The 18,700-nt window shown below is 48.0% G+C and overlaps 3 protein-coding genes across 4 annotated transcripts; 1 reads left to right on the top strand and 2 right to left on the bottom strand.

Annotated features, from left to right (window-relative positions):
- Positions 1-16: 16 nt before the first annotated feature.
- On the bottom strand, positions 17-4,652 carry tspan14 (tetraspanin 14). Its single transcript, XM_005814406.3, has 9 exons — positions 4,524-4,652; positions 2,350-2,430; positions 2,039-2,089; positions 1,820-1,966; positions 1,273-1,443; positions 1,078-1,203; positions 935-985; positions 743-856; positions 17-628 (listed from the first exon to the last, which is right to left on the bottom strand). The coding sequence occupies exons 2-9, from the start codon at positions 2,428-2,430 to the stop codon at positions 563-565; spliced, it is 807 nt and encodes a 268-aa protein (XP_005814463.1). The 5' UTR covers positions 4,524-4,652; the 3' UTR covers positions 17-562.
- cst7 (cystatin F) lies at positions 2,426-13,313 on the top strand. Of its 2 annotated transcripts, none has more exons than XM_023327461.1 (4): positions 2,426-3,247; positions 11,403-11,575; positions 12,934-13,053; positions 13,124-13,313. In XM_023327461.1, exons 2-4 carry the CDS (start codon positions 11,435-11,437, stop codon positions 13,226-13,228), a joined length of 366 nt encoding a protein of 121 aa, XP_023183229.1. In that variant the 5' UTR covers positions 2,426-3,247; positions 11,403-11,434; the 3' UTR covers positions 13,229-13,313. The 2 variants fall into 2 exon arrangements, with proteins under 2 accessions (XP_023183229.1, XP_023183228.1); XM_023327460.1 differs by lacking the exon at positions 2,426-3,247 and adding an exon at positions 7,633-11,140.
- Positions 13,314-13,417: 104 nt separating this feature from the next.
- On the bottom strand, positions 13,418-18,119 carry apmap (adipocyte plasma membrane associated protein). Its single transcript, XM_005814410.2, has 9 exons — positions 17,926-18,119; positions 16,097-16,213; positions 15,864-15,979; positions 15,701-15,793; positions 15,312-15,428; positions 15,072-15,246; positions 14,860-14,994; positions 14,592-14,784; positions 13,418-14,150 (listed from the first exon to the last, which is right to left on the bottom strand). The coding sequence occupies exons 1-9, from the start codon at positions 18,015-18,017 to the stop codon at positions 13,941-13,943; spliced, it is 1,248 nt and encodes a 415-aa protein (XP_005814467.1). The 5' UTR covers positions 18,018-18,119; the 3' UTR covers positions 13,418-13,940.
- Positions 18,120-18,700: the final 581 nt, after the last annotated feature.

The raw sequence follows: 18,700 nt of genomic DNA, 5'->3' as shown, positions 1-18,700 counted from the left end.
AAGCAAAAGACGTAAGAAGAGGAAAAGTCACTTTTATTATTCTGAATATAAAAAAGATTAAAATTCACTTTGTAAAAAAAACACAAAACTCAGTCCCTTCAAAATAAAAGCTCCCCAATGAGGCAGGGTCAATAATCTGATCAACCAATCGTTTCCTTGATCAATCACAGAACATTCAAACACAACTTTATTCAGACCAACGTGTTTTCCAGTGTCGGCATTCACATTCATTAAACAGCAAGTCATGTGACCTGAACAGAACCGGAACCGGACTGGTAATGTGTTTGCTGCTGATGATGTTCAGGTGATCAGACGTGATGAAGGCCAGCGATTGGTTCTGGAAGGCCTCTCAGGTGAAGCAGGAAGTGAAGGCATCAGGTGCAGACAAAACAAGGTGGCGCTCTTCAGCAGAGTAATACTACGTTCAGTCAGACATTTTCAGTAACCATAGCAACGAGCACATCAGAGGAAGACCACACTAGAAGGAGATGAAGGCACATGCGACTCAGCAGCCAGGTGCAAAACACCTGGCCGAGGCTCCGCCCCCCAGCAGGCAGAGGCCTCAATGGCTGAATTTGACCTTTTCAATGTCGGCGATCAACGTTCGAGCCAGGTAGATCCCCACCATCTGTCAGAGAGAGAGGTGCAGGTAAACTACAGATTACTTAAGGCAGATCCAGAACATCTGAACCAGGCCAGGCTTAACAGGTAGTTGGGTCGGGTTCTGGTCGGGTTCTGGTACCTGCAGCAGAGAGATGACGATGAAGATGAAGGCCACGGTGTACAGGTTGCGTGGCAGCCATTCCTCCAGCGCCACGATGCATCCTCTGACGAAGATCTTTTCACTCCATTCCTTCTGTTGGGCCAACAGAACCAACAGAACCTCTCAGATCCAACAGAACCTCTCAGATCCAACAGGAACAGCTGAACCCACCTCCTGCTGGTTCCTCACGTCGTAGCCACACTGGGTGTTCAGCACCGAGTCCTGAAAGAGCAGAACCAGGATTACCAAGTGGGTTCGGATCGGAACCGGACTCGTGGCAGGCCCAGGTGGGTTCGGATCGGAACCGGACTCACGGCGGGGTCGGGGATGCAGCAGGAGAACGGGACACCGCACTTCTCCCGGCTCTGATGGGTCCCGTTGCAGCTGAAATAGACGTTCAGGTTCCAGTCGTTGGGTTCCTGGGCCCCGCAGCAGTGGTTCTGTTCGGGGAGAACCGGGTCAGTACCAGACTGGCTGCCGGGGTACCGGCAGTACCCGGGGGGCCGTACCATCTTCTGCAGAGAGTCGATGAGGTTCTGCAGGTCGATGTCGTCCCGGTAACCCTTGATGTTCTGCAGGAAGAAGTTGTTGATCCACTCTCGGACCTGGCTCTGGAAAACCACGGCCAGAACCGCCACGGTCAGCTCCAGGAAGAAGATGAACCCGATCACCCCGGAGAACTGGGCCGGAACACACCGGGTCAGAACCAGAACGACACACAGGTCAGAACCCCGTCGCCCCAGAGATCTGGACTAGAACCGGCTCTGACCCGGAACCAGTGCAGTTGCAGAACCAGGGCCCGGTTCTGGACCTGCAGACTGATCCTAACCCTTAGCAGCCCGACCCGGTGACCTTTGACCCGGCTTCGGCTGTGATTTACAAACTGCAGATTCTGGTTGCCGTGGCAACAGATTCTGCTTTGTTTGAAATCCATCAGAAACGGATCAGAACCAAAGTCAGCGATTAAAGCTGCTGTTTCTGAACCGGTTCTGGTCCTGGTCCGCTCCACAGCTCTAAATGTTGTGCGGGTCAGAACCAGAACCGGGTCAGACGTACAAACTTGAGCAGGCAGATGTTCTCCCGCAGCGCTCCCACGCAGCCGGCGAAGCCCAGGATGAAGGTGACTCCGCCCACCACCAGAACCAGCCAGACCGGGTCAAAGCTGTGCAGCTGGGTCACCCGGGTCAGGTCCAACAGAACCCCCTGCAGACAGAACAGGTCGGTCAGTTCTGCCCACTGCAGACGGGTCGCGGTTCCGAGGTCCGGTTGCCTCACCTTCTCGCTCCACGCCCAGAACCCGATGGCAATGAAGGCGGCTCCGGCCAGCTGCAACAGAACCAGAACCAGAGTCACACTGAGGGAAGAACCCAGGTTCTGCAACCAGAACCGGACCTGAGAGTACTGACTGGATAAACAAACCGAACCAGAACCAGACTGTTTCCTGGTTGCTCTTTGACAACTTCCTGTGTCACTTCCTGCTGCCGAGAAGCTTCGGCATGTTGCTGACATCACTTCCTGGTTTCTGCATGGCAACAGGAAGCGAGGAGGTTCTGGTTCTGGCGGGTCCAGCGGGTCAGGTGACTCACCCAGAAAATGATGTTGTAGCTGAACATCAGGTACTTGTAGCAGCAGCTGACCTCAGGGTTGTCATAGCGATAGTAGTACATCTGGAGACACACGGCACAAACTGGGTGAACTGGTTTCACTGGGAGACACTGCAGCAGCACCAGCCGGGCCACACCGATCCAGAGCTTCACCAGTACAGAACCAGAACCTGGACTGGTCGGATCCCATCTTTTCTTAGATAACAAATATGAATCTGCTTGGACTTCCTGTTTCCTGCAAGATGGCGGCAGAGATTTGAAGAACGATTCAGATAAACCTGCAGCAGCTAACGTGGCGAGGCTAAACGTAGCTTCTAGCTCAGGATGCAGGAGGGAAAACTTCACAGACAGAAGGAAACCTGGGAGCTGATTAAAGACATAAAGACGGAGAGGAAAGCAGCTCTTCCCCGAACACGCCGAGCTAAAGAGACAAGAGGTGAAAAACAAAAACCAAACACAATGAAGACGAAGAGCCGACTCTTAGAGAATTACAAGACAGGAACCTCTGGGCTGCAACTGGAAACATCAATGAGAGAAATGGGGAAACCAATGAAGCGTCAAACATCGAAGGGCTGAACAAATCTCTGGAGTTCTGCCATAAAGAGGATCAGGACTCACTGCTGGACGGAGCTTCAGGTTCTGGGATTTAAAATGGACCAAACCGGAGGCTGCGGCGGTCGCCTCGGCGATGGATGAGGTCCACAGACCGGCCAGCGATCATCAGGTTCAGTCCAGAACCGCGTGATTCGCCTCGGGGAAGGGAACCAAGAAACACGACCACCTGGAGGATCTGAGAGGAACCCGAGGCCGGAGGAGAACCGCAAAGACCCATTATGTCAGCAACATCAATGGGAAAGGAACCATGACGCTGTACAGAGTGGTAATAACACAGTTATAACCTAATCACTTTCACTGGTTTGCTTCCTAAAGGAGGTGGGATCTGTCTCTACAGCTTCAGATTTATTATTTTATTTAATAATAAAAGCTGATTCCTGCTTTTATTATTGATTATTAGAAATAAAGAGGAAGGGTCTGTTTGTTTCTACCAAAATAAGGGAGCAGATTTTATTTTGTCCAGGAAACAGAACCAGATGTTTGTCTGTCAGTAACAGGTCAGCAGGGGGCGCTGTTCAGCATCAGACACGGTGGTAGATGGGTTATTCTAGAAGTTATTGATCAGACACAGTACATATTAAGAAATATTTATTATTTATTTTGTTTTATTAACTACAGGTAAACTACAGGACCCATCCGATCCAGAACCATCTGATCCAGAACCATCTGATCCACACATGGACAGATAAATGATCTCTAGAGTCTCAGAGACTTTTGTCTGTTTGGACGTTGTGGACAAAGTGATGGAACTGAGACCATCACTATTAAAATCCATAACAATCATAGGACAGATTATTGGAAATTTAACAAAACTTTGCTACAAAATCTACAATTTACAAATGAAAAGGAAGGAAAATCACTTCCTGTCAATGTTGGGAACTAATGAAACAGGAAGTTCTAAAGAATGTGTTTATTATGATGATTATTATTTTACCAGTTTTCCTCTGAAATCCTCAGCATCATTCACCCAACCTAACCCGTCCAACTGGAACGGTTCTGGTCGGGTTCTGGTCCGGAGAAAGAACCTTTAAAGCTCCACTCAGAACCACCTGACGGGGTTCGGTCCCCAGGTCCAGTTCGGGTCAAAGCAGGATGTTCCAGAACCTTGACCCGAGTCTGGGTCATTAGGGAGTATTGTCCCTTTAAAACAGAACCGTAAAACCCAACTGAGCTGAACTCGGAACCGACAGGAAATGGATCATGATCCGGTTAAAGAACCTTTCAGGTTAAAGTTCTCTCTAATCTCTGACCTTTGACCCCCAACCCTTTACATGACGGTAACATCCCATAATAACCCCGGAAGCGGCGGCAGGCTGACAGAGTGAAACCGACTCACAACCCGGTTCTAGCAGAACCGAACCGGATTCCAGCTGGTAGAGTTCTGCTCTAAAGCCTGAAGTCTGAGGTTGGCCCATTAGTTCTGGTTCTCAGTCTGGACCGAACCGGAAGTAGTTGGTGCTAACCGCTAACGGAGCTCTAAAACCCGAAAACAGAAGCGGAACCTGAGCGGAATCATTCTGGATCAGAACCTTTCTCCTCACCTCTCGGATCGATCAGATAATCAATAACTCTGCTCTTCTGCTGCTGCTGCTGTTCTTCCTCTGCTCCAACTCCGTCCTCCTCTTCCTCTTCTTGTACTCCTTCTCTTCTTCTACGGTTGTTTACCAGCATGCTGACTGGCGGTGGCTCTAGCGCCGCCAGCCGGCAGGAAGCGGAAGCTACATTGTTATGCTGAGAAACGCGCGCCCTGTCGCGGGGGCGCGCATCGCTGAGTGAAGCTGACACCCCACCCACCTCAAAAAATTCAGCAAATAGTCTGAGTGGTTAGTGCTTCGTTAGTGCAGGTTTGTGCCGTTAAAATGGACGTTTGTGCAGCTATCGTTTCTGAAATATTGAAGATTATTTTTTAGGTCATCCGAGTTCACCATCCCCCCATGTTGCTCCGAAACACACCAAACTGGGCTAGTTCGTTAGTGCTTCGTTTGTGCAGGTTTGTGCCGTTAAAATTTTCGTTTGTGCAGCTTTCGTTTTCGAGATATTAAATATTATAATTTTGGCCGATGACGTCACCATCCCCCCATGTTGCACCAAAACAAACCAAACTAGGCTACTTCGTTAGTGCTTCGTTTGTGCAGGTTTGTGCCGTTAAAATGGACGTTTGTGCAGCTTTGGTTTCTGAAATATTAAAAATTATTTTTTAGGTCTTCCGAGTTCACCATCCCCCCATGTTGCTCCGAAACACACCAAACTGGGCTACTGTTCATCATGAGATATTACATAATTTTCTTTCATATGCCAACTGACTTCACCTAAATTGATGACTGTGGCCTGCTCTGGACATAACCACAAAGCAAGCAGTTATTAATTTCGTATGTTATTGTGTAAGTTAAATTCTGCAGATTTTCAGCTGTTGTACAATGTGTACCTTCTTTTGTTTTGAACTTCAATAAAGATTTACAACAAGAAAAAATTTGTCTCATTTCAAGAAATGTTTTTAGATAGTAATGTTTTCTCACCAATATAACTTTCTCCACAATAATTGAATCCTGTCAATACAGGACATGCGGCTGTGACCGTAACATAATGTGTGTATTTGTATGACTGTTCAACTGTGCTTTGGTTTCGGAGGTGGTTTCAACAATTATATTCACATTGTTGACTTACTTTCTGCTGATTATGCAGCAAAAGGGTAAAAAACGACAACAACAAAAATCCATAGCTAACATGCTAGTTGCTTGAGCAAATAAAGTTTTTGCAGAGTAAAACCGGAAGTGCACTGCAGCGTCATTGGTTCAACAAGGTTCATCCAAGTAATGTACTTAATATTTAGTAAATATATTTTATATTAAAAAAATATATAAAAACAGTATATAAAAAAATTGCTTAAATAGTAGAAATGAGAAACTGGGAAAGCCAACTTAACTTTTTTTAGTTGAAGACTATTGTAACTGTGCAGCCTCTGCTAGAATGTCAATGTTTTGTGGCTTCTTCAAAATTATGTAGACCAGAATTATTATTTTGAGCAATGCTAATCAAAGTCTTTTTATTTTTAAACTAGATGCCTCGACAGCCAGCAGTGGACAGAGAGTCTCTTTTCGCAGTTCTCTGCAAGTCAAAAGAGGCTATCCTAGAAAACGGCAATAGCTGCCGCTGTCTGGACAGAGCTAAGTCAGCAGATGGGAAATAAAATGTCTGCAAAAGCCCTGTACACATTTGTAAAACTAAACAGACAAAACATATGGTCAAGCTTGGAAATAAATGATCAAGAAAGTGATCCTGAAAGCCCCGTGGACACAGAGTTTCACTCAGGCACAACTTCTTCTGGACAATTTACAGATTTTCAGCTTGAAGTTCCATTTGAAGAATGGGTTAAATTTAAACCAGAAAGAGTTGAATACAATGACAGTTTTCATCATCTGGCAAAAGGGAATACACAATTTTAAAACCTGGCACTTGGAGTCACATAATTAATGATCTGGTTTGGAAAAAGTTGAAAAGCACATGTACATTTGTATTGGAAAGAACAAAAGTTTATCCAACTGTCACTAGTAAGTACATTGATATCAAAGGCTTCTGTAAAGAGTGTCAAGGCCATGTTAAAATGACGTGACAGAGAGCCAACGGTCAACAGCCCAATGGTGCTCCAGTGCTCCATCCAAGGCGCCGACATCTCCCTGCACACTGGCCAGTCCAAAAGATTCATGTCAGGAACCCTTTGTGCACAGGTTTCAAAAGAGTTGTGTGAGGGTAGGATGGAAGCAGCTGTATGTGGTCAGCAAAGGCATCAGAGTTGATGGATATTGGAGATCCCGAGCCAAGTCACCTTCCAAACCTGGCAACCTTACGAAAAGCCAAGCAGGAGAGAAAAGATTTGAAATTATGTATTGACAGGATTCAATTATTGTGGAGAAAGTTATATTGGTGAGAAAACATTACTATCTAAAAACATTTCTTGAAATGAGACAAATTTTTTCTTGTTGTAAATCTTTATTGAAGTTCAAAACAAAAGAAGGTACACATTGTACAACAGCTGAAAATCTGCAGAATTTAACTTACACAATAACATACGAAATTAATAACTGCTTGCTTTGTGGTTATGTCCAGAGCAGGCCACAGTCATCAATTTAGGTGAAGTCAGTTGGCATATGAAAGAAAATTATGTAATATCTCATGATGAACAGTAGCCCAGTTTGTTTTGTTTCGGAGCAACATGGGGGGATGGTGAACTCGGAAGACCTAAAAAATAATTTTTAATATTTCAGAAACCAAAGCTGCACAAACGTCCATTTTAACGGCACAAACCTGCACAAACGAAGCACTAACGAAGTAGCCTAGTTTGGTTTGTTTTGGTGCAACATGGGGGGATGGTGACGTCATCGGCCAAAATTATAACTTTTAATATCTCGAAAACGAAAGCTGCACAAACGAAAATTTTAACTGCACAAACCTGCACAAACGGAGCACTAACGAACTAGCCCAGTTTGGTTTGTTTTGGAGCAACATGGGGGGATGGTGAACTCTGGATGACCTAAAATATAATTTTTAATATCTCGAAAACGAAAGCTGCACAAACGAAAATTTTTACGGCACAAACCTGCACAAACGGAGCACTAACCACTCAGACTATTTGCTGAATTTTTTGAGGTGGGTGGGGTGTCAGCTTCACTCAGCTCTGTGATACCTCGTCAGATTCTCCTACCGTAGCACGGATAGATGGCTAAGTCTATCTGTTGGTGCTACCCGTCTAAAGCTGCTACCGTCATGTTTACAATCAGAAACTACAGCAGGTTGTTGTAAAATATATTTTATAACATTATTAGAGTGACTGAAGTGGAAGCTTAGCAGTTATGGTTAGCTTAGCATCAGAACAATTTCTATCCATGACGAAACCACAAGAAGATCACTTCCTTCATCTGAATATCTACCCGTTTAAAATGAAAAGCTGAAGATTGTACAGACCAATGAGAACCATTGTAACATATGAATCCATTTTGTAATGTAAATATTTAAGTGAAGCTACGACAGCAGGAATTAACTTTAGTTTTGTGTAGGACTTGCAGCGGCGGCCATGACGGCGTTATGGTTTGTTTTTATCGTCAGAACAGATTTAAAGACAAACTGTGTCACGACTCCGATCCTCCAATAAAACCAGCACAACCAGGATCCGGTTACATATATAAGATTACTATAAATATTTATACTGCTACAAGCAAGGATGTTGCCATGGTTACTGGCAGCCTAATTTACATTAAGATGAATTTATGGAGGCGACAGGCGGAGCAGCAGCTGTTGTGATTTTTAAAGGACCGGTGCTCAGGTTCATGAGGCCCAAGATCACCTGGTTACCATGGCAACACACACCCAGGGTTCTGTTAATGGTCAGACAAAACCCAGAACCATCAGAACCAATGAAGGTCCGTGTTGAGGACGCACAGCAGAGGGCTGCTGGGCATGTTCAGTGGCGCCCTCCACTGGCTCAGAACCGGTGCATCGCTTCCTGCCTCATTCCTCCTGCACAGAATTCAGTCGTCTGGGTCAGAACCTTTGGACCAATGAGGCGTCAGAACCTTTGGAACCAATGAGGCGAGGAGGACGGTTGGTTATTTTTCCTCAGCCTCCAGGAATCATGGCCGACAAGAAGGTGAAACTCAATTCAACTCTTCCTGACCTCGGCTCCATTCAGCAGCTGCTGCTCTCCACTCAGCAGGTTCTGGTTCTGGTTCATTTGGGCCCCCAGCAGGTTCTGCTGCCTTTCAGTTTTTACTGTTTCTATAATGTACAAATTTCTACAATCTGTGGAATCCTGCTCTGGTTTGAGCCGCCAATTTTCACAGGAAGTGACACGTTTCACAGGAAGTGACACATTTCACAGTTTTCATGGAGACCAAATGTTTCCATGACTGACTTCCTCTAGATCAGTGGTGCCCAAAGTGGATGTTTTAGTCTCTCCTGGTTTAACGCACCTGGATCCAGAAAAGGTTCTTGTTACCAGCAGGGAGAGAATAAAACTTGCAGGATGCCGGCCCTCCGCTTTGGGCACCACAGCTCTAGAGCCTGAGAGGTTTTGAGTACAAGTGTTACAAGTTTTGAGAAGAAAGACATGAAAGTACTACCAGTTTTGAGAACAAAATACATGAAATCCTCCTTGAGCTCCAACTCTCTGCTCGCTTATGAAACATGGAACTGCCTTTTTGGCAGTCGCCTAGCAACCTCTCAGCCAATAGAATGAAAGCGTTGTACTGGGTGTGTTTGTTTCCTTCTAGCGGGTGTGCCTGTGTGGCTACTATGGATTGTAGCAACCTGCACCGCCCACTGGAAGTTGTGAAAATGAGGATAGCGACAATTAACAGATGTGATCTGTGGGAGCTAATTTCACTTGGTAGCTAAGCTAACCCACAGAAGGAAGTGAGGAGAAACCTTCCAGAAGAAGGTCATCAAACTCAGGTGAACCTCCTTATATAAATCCAGATGAGATGTTCTTGATGAACCCTGATGCTCCACCAGATCTCCATCTGACGGGGAAAGTGAGTTTCCTAAATCTGATGGTATTACCACCTTGTCCAGTATTGAGGTCAGTCTGTCGAGGAAAACTGGCCTGGTTCCTGACGTCCCACCCAGAGGGTCACCCTAACGGCCCCTAACGGCCCTAGGGCCCCTAATGGCCGCTCTTCCTCTTTGTCACGACTTGCTCTTGTTTCTGAACCAGGTTGGTTTTAGTGACTCATCCGAGTCCCAGGGGTGTTTTACATTTAGCTTTGGGCTAAAAACAACCTATAAAAACCTTTTCCACCTCTTTCTCTCCAGAATCAAACATCATATATTTTTCATCCATCAGAACTTTGCGGAGGCGTTTGGTTACTTTGTGTGATTCATTTTAAAGGTGTTGATGCTAAACTAAAATCTCCAGCAGGGGAATAAAGGATGAGCTCTGATTATCTTGACATCATCAAACTGCAGACATGAGCAGGAAGTGGAAATAATTCCAATTCAAAAATACTTTATTAATCCCAAAGGGAAATTAAATGTAGCTCATTAATTCTTCAGTTATTATAGATAAAAAGAGAAAAAATCTCAATGAAAGTACAGAGTCACGCCAGCGTGCTGTCACCCTCAGTGACGCAAACAGGAAGTGGAAAATAAAGCAACAGGAAGTAGACTGGTCAGTCCAATTAGCTAAGCTAACCAGCTGGTTAATCTGTGGGACACTTTGATGTGTCCTGTAGGGGGCGCCCTCTTGCGTTGTTCTGTAGGTTCATCAGTTTGGAGTTTCAGTCATTCTTCTTGAAGCTGTCTGGTACCAAACACCACTGAACCGGTTCCGGTCCGGTCCGGTCCGGTCCGAGCGCAGTTTGAGCTGTGGTAGATGAAGGTGATGGGCAGCGCCAGAAGCACGATGCCGCTCACCACGCAGACTCCGCCCAGCACCCGGCCCGCCACCGTCGTCATGGAGATGATGACCCACCAGCAGGCCGCGGGGATGCTGGCGTAGTCCGGGTTCCCGGTCTCCAGATCCAAACCGTGCTCCAGCAGCTGGGCCAGCGCGCTTTAGATCGCCATGGCGACACAAACAAAGACGGGCAGCATCACCATCTCGCGGTAACAGCGGCGCAGCATCAGGCCCAGAGTCTGCAGGCCCAGGAAGTGACGGGCCAGCTTCATCACCCAGAAGATCCGCAGCACCAAACCTTCCGCTCAGCTGTGCTGCCTGGGTTTTGGACTTTGTATGCCTGGATTTTTCATTAATTCATAATTTCCGCACACCAACCTGGGTTCTCAGCGTCTGCCTCACCACTTCACACCACAACTCATGACAGATCTGGGTTCGCCGTCCGTCTGAGCCAGACTGGCTCAGACACTGGAGCAGGACAGACAGCCTGTCCAACTGCTGAGGTCTAAACAAAAACACAGTTGGACGTCCTCGGCATAAATGTGACAGGAGACTGATGGCAGCCAGGAAAGGAAATCCAGTGGACTCAGAACGCAGCCTGGAGGAACCCCGACTAAAGGGGCGGGGTCTCAGGGAGAACGTCAGACACAGGAAGTAATGTCAGGTGTGAGAGAAGCTGAGGCAGGAACAGGAAGTAGCTGATCTGTGGTGACAGGAAGTGAACCGAGATGGAGGCGAAGATGTTGCTGCTGCTGCTGCTCGCCACTCTGGGTAAGACTGGAGGGCTGGTTCTGGTTCTGGTCCGGGTTGGGCAGAAATTACGCGGCACTGGGTTCTGTTTGGGTCAGACCCAGGGTCTGACCCAAACAGAACCCACAGAGGACCGACAGTCCTCTGTGGTTCTGAAAGGCACAGACATCAGGAGGAGAACCAGGAACTGCAAATACAAACAGGTCCGAAACAAACTGGCAGACCGGCCCAGGTTCTGCTGGTTCTGTTGGTTCTGCTTGTTCCTCTGGTTCTTCTCTTCCAGGTCCAGAAGCTGGCAGCCATCATGGCCGCCCCATGCCAGGCTCTCCGTATGACATCAGCAGGAACGCCGCCGCTGTCCAGCAGGCCGTCCTCGGCGCCGCCCACTCCTTCAACAGCCAATCAAACGACGCCTTCCTGTTCAAGCCGTCAGCCGTCGTCAGAGCGCAGCGACAGGTACCGCTTACCTGGTGACAGTTGTTGCTATGGTGATATGGGAGGCGGGTCAGAACCTCCAGCAGGTCCAGACTCTGGTGTCTAGATCCAACTGGTTCAAAAAACCTGGAAGTCCAGTTTCTCCAGAACCACCAGAGGAGAATCTACTGGGAGGGAACCAGTGGGCGGGTCTCTGCTCTCTGATTGGTCAGAAACACAACTAAAGTGATCAGGCTGAAACCTGGGAGCAGTAATGACCTCTGACCTGACCCTCCAGAGCCACATAAAGACGGTCACAAAGTCGCCTTCTATCAGCTGAACAACATCTAGATGACTAATATCTCAGTGAGATCTAGAGAAACTCATCCAGTTGCTTTGATTCCTGCAGCAGCGTCTGTCCAACAAATCAATCCTCCAGCTGCAGCTGATCCAGAACGCTGCTGCTGGAGTTCTGACCAGAACCAGAACCAGGAGGATAGAGACATAAACCCAGTTCTCCAGAACCTCCACTGGCTCCCTGTAGCTCAGAGGATAAACTTAAAATCCTGTTAGTTTATAAATCACTGAACGGATCAGAACCACAACACATTAAAGATCTGCTGCTGCTGCTGCTGGATCAACCTTCCAGACCCCTCAGGTTCTGGTTCTGGTTCTGCATCAGAATCAGAACCAAACGAGGAGAAGCAGCTTTCAGCTTCTATGCACCACAAATCTTCAGAAAACTGTAAAACAGCTGAAACACTGAGATCCTTTAAATCCAGACCAGTTGGTTAGAGTTTTATTTGAAACATAATCAATAATCAATTTAACACTGGAACTCGACTTAATGTCATGTTTGAATGTTGATTCTATGCTGCATGATTTTGTTTTTGTGTTTTTATGATGTAAAGCTCTTTGAAAAGCCTTGATGCTGAAATGTTTTATACAGATCAAATCTGATTTGATTTGAAACTTTCCCTCTGTCTGATTGGTCAGCCTGTCAGTCCCTCTGTCTGATTGGTCAGCCTGTCAGTCCTCCAGCAGTCATAACCCCTGGAAGGAATAAAATGGATCAGAACCAGAACAGATGCAGGCGGGACCGTTAAAGCAACAGTAGTTTATTAGAAGCTCAGGTCTGTAGTGATTGGACGGAGCAATCAGCCAATCAGAGAAGGGCTCAACAGAACCAGAACCCGTTTCTCCGCTGCAGAACCTGCTCACAAGAAACAATACCTCCTTTCAAAATAAAAGCATGTTCAGATTCAGTCTAAGGTGTGAGAACCAGAACCAAGTTCTGCTGAGCCTAGAACCTGAAGCAGACCTGTTCCTGCAGTTCTGGTCTGGACCCAGGCCCGGTTCCGGATCGGAGCAGAACCTAACGGACCGGCTCTGTGTTCCAGGTGGTCAGAGGGATCCGGTACATCGTGGACTTCCAGATCTCCAGGACGGTTTGTCCCAAACGGAACCGGACCTCGGACCTGGACCGGTGCCACCTCCAGCCTCCGGGCCGGCTGGCCCAGGTGAGTCTGGATCTGAGTCGCAGGAGGATTCAATGGTTCTGGAGGTTCTGACCGACCCGTCTCTGTCCAGACCTTCCGGTGTCACCTGGAGCTGTGGCTGATCCCCTGGAAGCCTGGGCGGGAAACCCTGGAGCTGCTGTGCAGATCGCCCCAACGGGAACCGGTTCTGATCTGAAACCAGCTCTGTTCCGGAACCAGAACCGGTTCTGATCAGGATCTGATTCTGTTTAAATGATGAGTGAATAAAGAGTTGCAGCAGATCCAGACCCGGTTCTTTTATTCTCTAGAATAAAAGAACTAAAGTACTGGACCTACTGTAGTCCAGTAGGTCTACAGGTTGGATTAGACGGAACCGGGCCGAACCAGAACCAAGTTAACTCGCCTGATTTCACTTTTTCACAATTTTTAGAACCGGGTCAGGATCCGGAACCAGAAACAGGACGGGAACCGGGTCCAGGACTGGAACCGGGACCAAGACCAGGACCTTAACCGGTCCGGAACCGGTTTTAACCAGGACCAGGTTCCCAGGAAACTGGTTAAAACCGGGTCCGGAACCAGGACCAGAAGCAGGACCGGGAACCTGCAGGTTCTGGTTCTGTCCCTTGCAGCCCACTGAGTTCCTCAGCAGGCCAAAGTTCTGATGTCGACCCAACAGTTGGTCCGGGCCAGCAGAACCGGGCCAGCACTACAACAGAACAGTAGGGGAAGCAACACAGGAACATTCAGTCTGAACATGAAATAATGGCGGAGCAACAGAACCAGAACCGGGCCAGATTGGGCCCCTCAGCTTCCAACAGCTGCTTTTAAAGTCCCCAAGTTCTGATCCAAACAGGACCGGGTCATCAGAACCAGCAGGGAGGGAGGCTGGACCCAGGTCCGACCCAGTTCTACGGTCCCTGCAGGTCCAACACGGCAATGTACGGCGAGCGGAAGGATCCGATGTAGAGTTTCCCATGATGCTCGTGTGCCTCGCTGACGTAGGCGGCCACCAGGCCGTTGGGGTCGTGGAAGCTCCGCCTACAGACGCCGCCATCTTGGATCTCGGCCACCAGGCTGTAGCGAGGGACGGCCTTCATGAGGACGTCCTGGCTGAACAGCTGCAGGGCGAAAACCGAGATGTGACCTTTGACCTGGAGAACTGCTGCTGCCTGAGGCTGCCTTCACCCATCTTTACTGCCGCAAACAGAGCGCTGCGGCGGCCATCTTTACTGCCGTAAACAGAGCGCTGCGGCGGCCATCTTTACTGCCGCAAACAGAGCGCTGCGGCGGCCATCTTTACTGCCGCAAACAGAGCGCTGCGGCGGCCATCTTTACTGCCGCAAACAGAGCGCTGCGGCGGCCATCTTTACTGCCGTAAACATAGCCCTGCTGGGCGGTGGCTACGTTCCTCTTCAGTCACATATTGCAGTCGGGTTTAATCAGCAGCAGCATCAAGATCTGCTGGGTGAATGCAGCCTTTGACTAGGACGTCTCAGGCCTTCTCATTAGTTTCTCATCCAGCAGGTCAGAGGTCACATGAAACTGACGGGCCCGTTTACCTTGAAGATGAGCTTCTTGACCCATGGTCTCTGGGACAGGAAGTCCAACATGGAGAAGCCGGGGTTGGGCCGGACCGCCGCCATGGAGACCCAGTATCCTCCGGAGGAGCTGGGCCGGATGTTGTCCGGGAAACCGGGCAGGTTGTCCACAAACGTGTCCATGCCCCCCTTGTTGAGGCCCGCCACATGGACCCTGGATGGAGACAGAGCCGGTCAGGGAGGAGACCACCCATGGACCGAGGCGGTCCTGGGTCAGCGTGGGGCCGACCTGCGGATCCGGGCCATGGTGGTCTCGGCCACCAGAACCGACTCCTGGTCCGGCAGCAGCTGGATGCCGTTGGGGAAGCGCAGGTTCTCCATGACGACCGTCAGTTCCCGCGTTTCCGTGTCGTACTCCAGCACTCTGAGGCGGACAGGAGGACAGGCTTTTATTCTGAAGGGTCCCTGCAGCTGACCTTTGACCCAGGCGGCGGGTTGTACCGTCCGTCCGCCGTGGCCTCCATGATGAGGTGCAGGTAGTCCCGGCGCTGCCACCTGCTGCTGGAATCGGTAAAGTACAGCTTCCTGCCGTCCTGCGTCACTGCCACGTCATTGATGAACGACAGCTTCCTGCCGCCGACCTCTTGCCCCCCCGCCACCAGCCGGGTTGCTGCACCTGCAGGGAGACGGGTCGTCAGCGCGACCTGGAGGCGGGAGGATGGGAGGGGGATCAAAACTCACCTGTAGCAGGGTCGACCTCGAACACGCCTAGGTAGGCGTCGGCTACGAACAACGTCCCATTAGGCCCCGCCCTGATGCCCAGGGGCCGCCCGCAGGTGGGCTCGTCCTCCCTGGTGCCTGGAGAGGGTCAGAGGGCAACCAGGGTCAGTCTGGAGGTGGAGCCATGCTCAGCCAATCAGATTTGTTTTGACCCTTTTAGCCCATCAGGTTCATTCAGTTCATATTGAATCAGGCTAACAGCTAGCAACCTGTTAGCCTGATTCAACAAGGTTCAGCAGTTCACTTCAGGGTCAGGACTGGTTATCCTAACGGCGAACCAGTCAGAACCAGTAAGAACCAGTAAGAACCAGTTCTCACAGACCCAGCTTCACCCAATTTGAGCATCTCACCACACGGCGGCCTGCCGAGCGTTGCCAAGGTAACGATTCTCCGTCCAATCAACTTGAGGATTTTGCCATCAGCTGTTCCAGTGAAGAAAACATCTGTGGAGAGAAAAACAGACTCAGGTTCTGGTACTGGTTCTGGTCGGGAACCAGAAGTGAAGCTGCTGACCCCCCATGTTGACGATGGACTCTGGACCCAGAAGCTGGTCCTCGTAGAGCCGCCGGGCCTCCCGGAGCCGCAGGTTGGGCTCCCAGCAGCCCTTCATCTGGGGCGGCTCCTTCAAGCTGCAGCCAGCAGGGGGCGCCGCAGGTCGCCATGGAAACAAGGGGGCAGGAGAGAGGTTGAGGGAGGGCGGTCAGAGAGGGTTTGGTCTGATTCTGACCCGGTCCAGACCGACTCACCTGAAGGCCTCTGGCTGGATGGGAGACTCCAGGATGAGGAAGATGATGAGAAGAAGAAGAATCAGGAAACCGCCCAGAGACAGCAGAGTGACCCGGAACACCTTCCCACTGTAGGAGCTGGACAGGAGTTTAAAGGGTTAACGCGCAGAGATCATCTTAACACAAACGTGAGCAACCAAAACAGTTTCTGTGGCTCCTATTAAAACTCAACAGACAGAAATGTTAGAGCTGCTAAAGCCACATTAGCATTAAATTAAATCTCCGTTTGTTGCTCATCATCAGTGCAGCAGATTGAACTCATCCTGCAGGGCCGGTCCAAGGCTGCATGAGGCCTGGGGCAGAATCTGACCTAGGGGCCCCTCTTGCTGCTAAAACCATCAGCACCTCTAACAGCTTCTGGGTTGGATTTAATCTGGGAGAGAGAGAGTAGATTAACTGGCCAAACTAAAAACAATCAGTTATAATTACAGTTTATTCATTTGCATTTATGAACAAACGGCTCAAACTCACAGCATCAGATTGTTGCTATGGTAACAAAACAATCTAACTATGAATATTGTTCTTTGATCTTTTACAAAGTAAACTTGCCAGCTCCTTTAAATCATCCATTTAAATGTTAAACAATTTAAAATATTTTAATTGATGCTGAAACCATTAAATCAAATTCAGCAGCTTTGATCATCTGAATAAATAAATGTTACATTTATGTATCTGTATTAAAATATTAACATTTATGGCCCCTGAAGCCCTGTAACAGTTTAATAACATGTTACAGTTTAATAACATGTTACAGTTTAATAACATGTTACAGTTTAATAACATGTTACATTAATAACATGTTACAGTTTAATAACATGTTACAGTTTAATAACATGTTACATTAATAACATGTTACAGTTTAATAACATGTTACAGTTTAATAACATGTTACATTAATAACATGTTACAGTTTAATAACATGTTAGTTTAATAACATGTTAGTTTAATAACATGTTACAGTTTAATAACATGTTAGTTTAATAACATGTTACATTAATAACATGTTACATTAATAACATGTTACAGTTTAATAACATGTTACATTAATAACATGTTACATTAATAACATGTTACAGTTTAATAACATGTTACATTAATAACATGTTACAGCCGTTTTATAACCTCCTGGTTGCTGCTGATAATGTGGCAAAAAACATTTTTACACAAAGTCATAAATTATGTGAATCTTCTGTTAAAATGATTTGGAGACTCAGAATGAGCCCGGTTCTGGTCTGTATTCAGTCAGCCTGGTTCCGGTCCGAGAAAAACTCAGCTGGTATATTTACACCTGAGAGAAATGAATGAATAAAGCCATGAACTTGTTAGTCCAGCGTTGGTAGCTGGACCTGAACCAGAACCAGGACCAGGAGGATCCCTCTCCCTGGCTCTGGTTCCTCCTGGTTCTGGTACCAGCTCCTAAACACCAAGATATTTTGATGAACCGGGTCGGTTTTTGTCTTCAAGGTTCTGGAGCTGCAACCAGAACTTCTACTGGGCTGACGGAGGACGGTCCAGAACGAAAACCTGGAGGTCGGGTGCAGAACCGGACCAGACTGCTCTGATCCAACGGGTCAAACATGAAGCTATCAGGTCCATCAGAACCTTCTGGGTGGTTCCGAATCGCTCTATACCCCATCCAGCTAATCCGGGTTTAAATCCGATGTGAGGCAGTTCCGGTCTGCTTCCCTCTGATTGGCTCCTTCTCTTGGAACCAGAACCAACAGACCCGGAACCGCAAAGCCCTGTGACCTGAACCAGGACCCCATGTCCAGATGAGGTTCGGGTCTCACCTGCTTCCTTTGTGTCTCCGCTCCGGAAGTTCCTCTGTGATCACGTGAGCTCGGTGCAGCCGCCGGAAACGGACTCCAGCAGACTCGTTCATGTTCGGCTCGGCTCGGTTCGGTTTCAGTCAGAGCAGATCTGGACTAGCGGTTAGCGGGATGTCTAGCTGGGCTCCTTCTTCTGCTGCTGCGGTAAAAGCAGAGGGTCGGATTTATCGCCCCCAGCGGCATAGGAGGGAACTACAGCTGAAAACACGAAGCTTCTCGCGAGGTTTCGGGGCTTTTCTCACTGTAGCACCGTAGAGGCCAGCTGACTGTCAGTGCTACCTCGTCAGATTCTCCTACCGTAGCACGGATAGATGGCTAAGTCTATCTGTCGGTGCTACGCGTCCAAAGCTGCTACCGTCATGTTTACAATCAGAAACTACAGCAGGTTGTTAATGTAAAATATATTTTATAACATTATTAGAGTGACTGAAGTGGAAGCTTAGCAATTATGGTTAGCTTAGCATCAGAACAATTTCTATCCATGACGAAACCACAAGAAGATCACTTCCTTCATCTGAATATCTACCTGTTTAAAATGAAAAGCTGTAGATGTTTGCACTAATCCTTTACTAGAATATCCTACCTGTTAAAATATTTTAGTTACAGAGGTTTGTAAGAATAAAACAGTAAACAGGTTTTTATTGGAATTAAATTAAACACAGACAACAGATCAACGCAACTCTTTTTTGCGCATTAATCTGTTGTATGACAGACTTTATTAAATGCAGCCACAATA

This window comes from Xiphophorus maculatus, chromosome 22 (genome assembly GCF_002775205.1).
Source record: "Xiphophorus maculatus strain JP 163 A chromosome 22, X_maculatus-5.0-male, whole genome shotgun sequence".
Classification (NCBI taxonomy): domain Eukaryota; kingdom Metazoa; phylum Chordata; class Actinopteri; order Cyprinodontiformes; family Poeciliidae; genus Xiphophorus; species Xiphophorus maculatus.
The sequence above is the reverse complement of the archived record's forward strand: the minus strand, read 5'-3'. Positions and strand labels throughout refer to the sequence as shown.

Bases quoted from the DNA above. Each gene is read 5' to 3' on its own strand.
- tspan14 (XM_005814406.3), bottom strand. From the start codon at position 2,430: ATGTACTACTATCGCTATGACAACCCTGAGGTCAGCTGCTGCTACAAG. The intron at 1,444-1,819 runs GTACGTCTGACC...GTTCCGGCCCAG, and splicing joins ACATCTGCCTGCTCAAGTTT to TTCTCCGGGGTGATCGGGTT. The intron at 1,204-1,272 runs GTACGGCCCCCC...CTCCCCGAACAG, and splicing joins TCGACTCTCTGCAGAAGATG to AACCACTGCTGCGGGGCCCA.
- cst7 (XM_023327460.1), top strand. From the start codon at position 11,098: ATGGAGGCGAAGATGTTGCTGCTGCTGCTGCTCGCCACTCTGG. The intron at 11,141-11,402 runs GTAAGACTGGAG...CTTCTCTTCCAG, and splicing joins GCTGCTGCTCGCCACTCTGG to GTCCAGAAGCTGGCAGCCAT. The intron at 11,576-12,933 runs GTACCGCTTACC...TCTGTGTTCCAG, and splicing joins TCGTCAGAGCGCAGCGACAG to GTGGTCAGAGGGATCCGGTA.
- apmap (XM_005814410.2), bottom strand. From the start codon at position 18,017: ATGAACGAGTCTGCTGGAGTCCGTTTCCGGCGGCTGCACCGAGCTCAC. The intron at 15,980-16,096 runs GTGAGTCGGTCT...TGCTGGCTGCAG, and splicing joins ATCCAGCCAGAGGCCTTCAG to CTTGAAGGAGCCGCCCCAGA. The intron at 15,247-15,311 runs GTGAGTTTTGAT...GTCTCCCTGCAG, and splicing joins CGAGGTCGACCCTGCTACAG to GTGCAGCAACCCGGCTGGTG.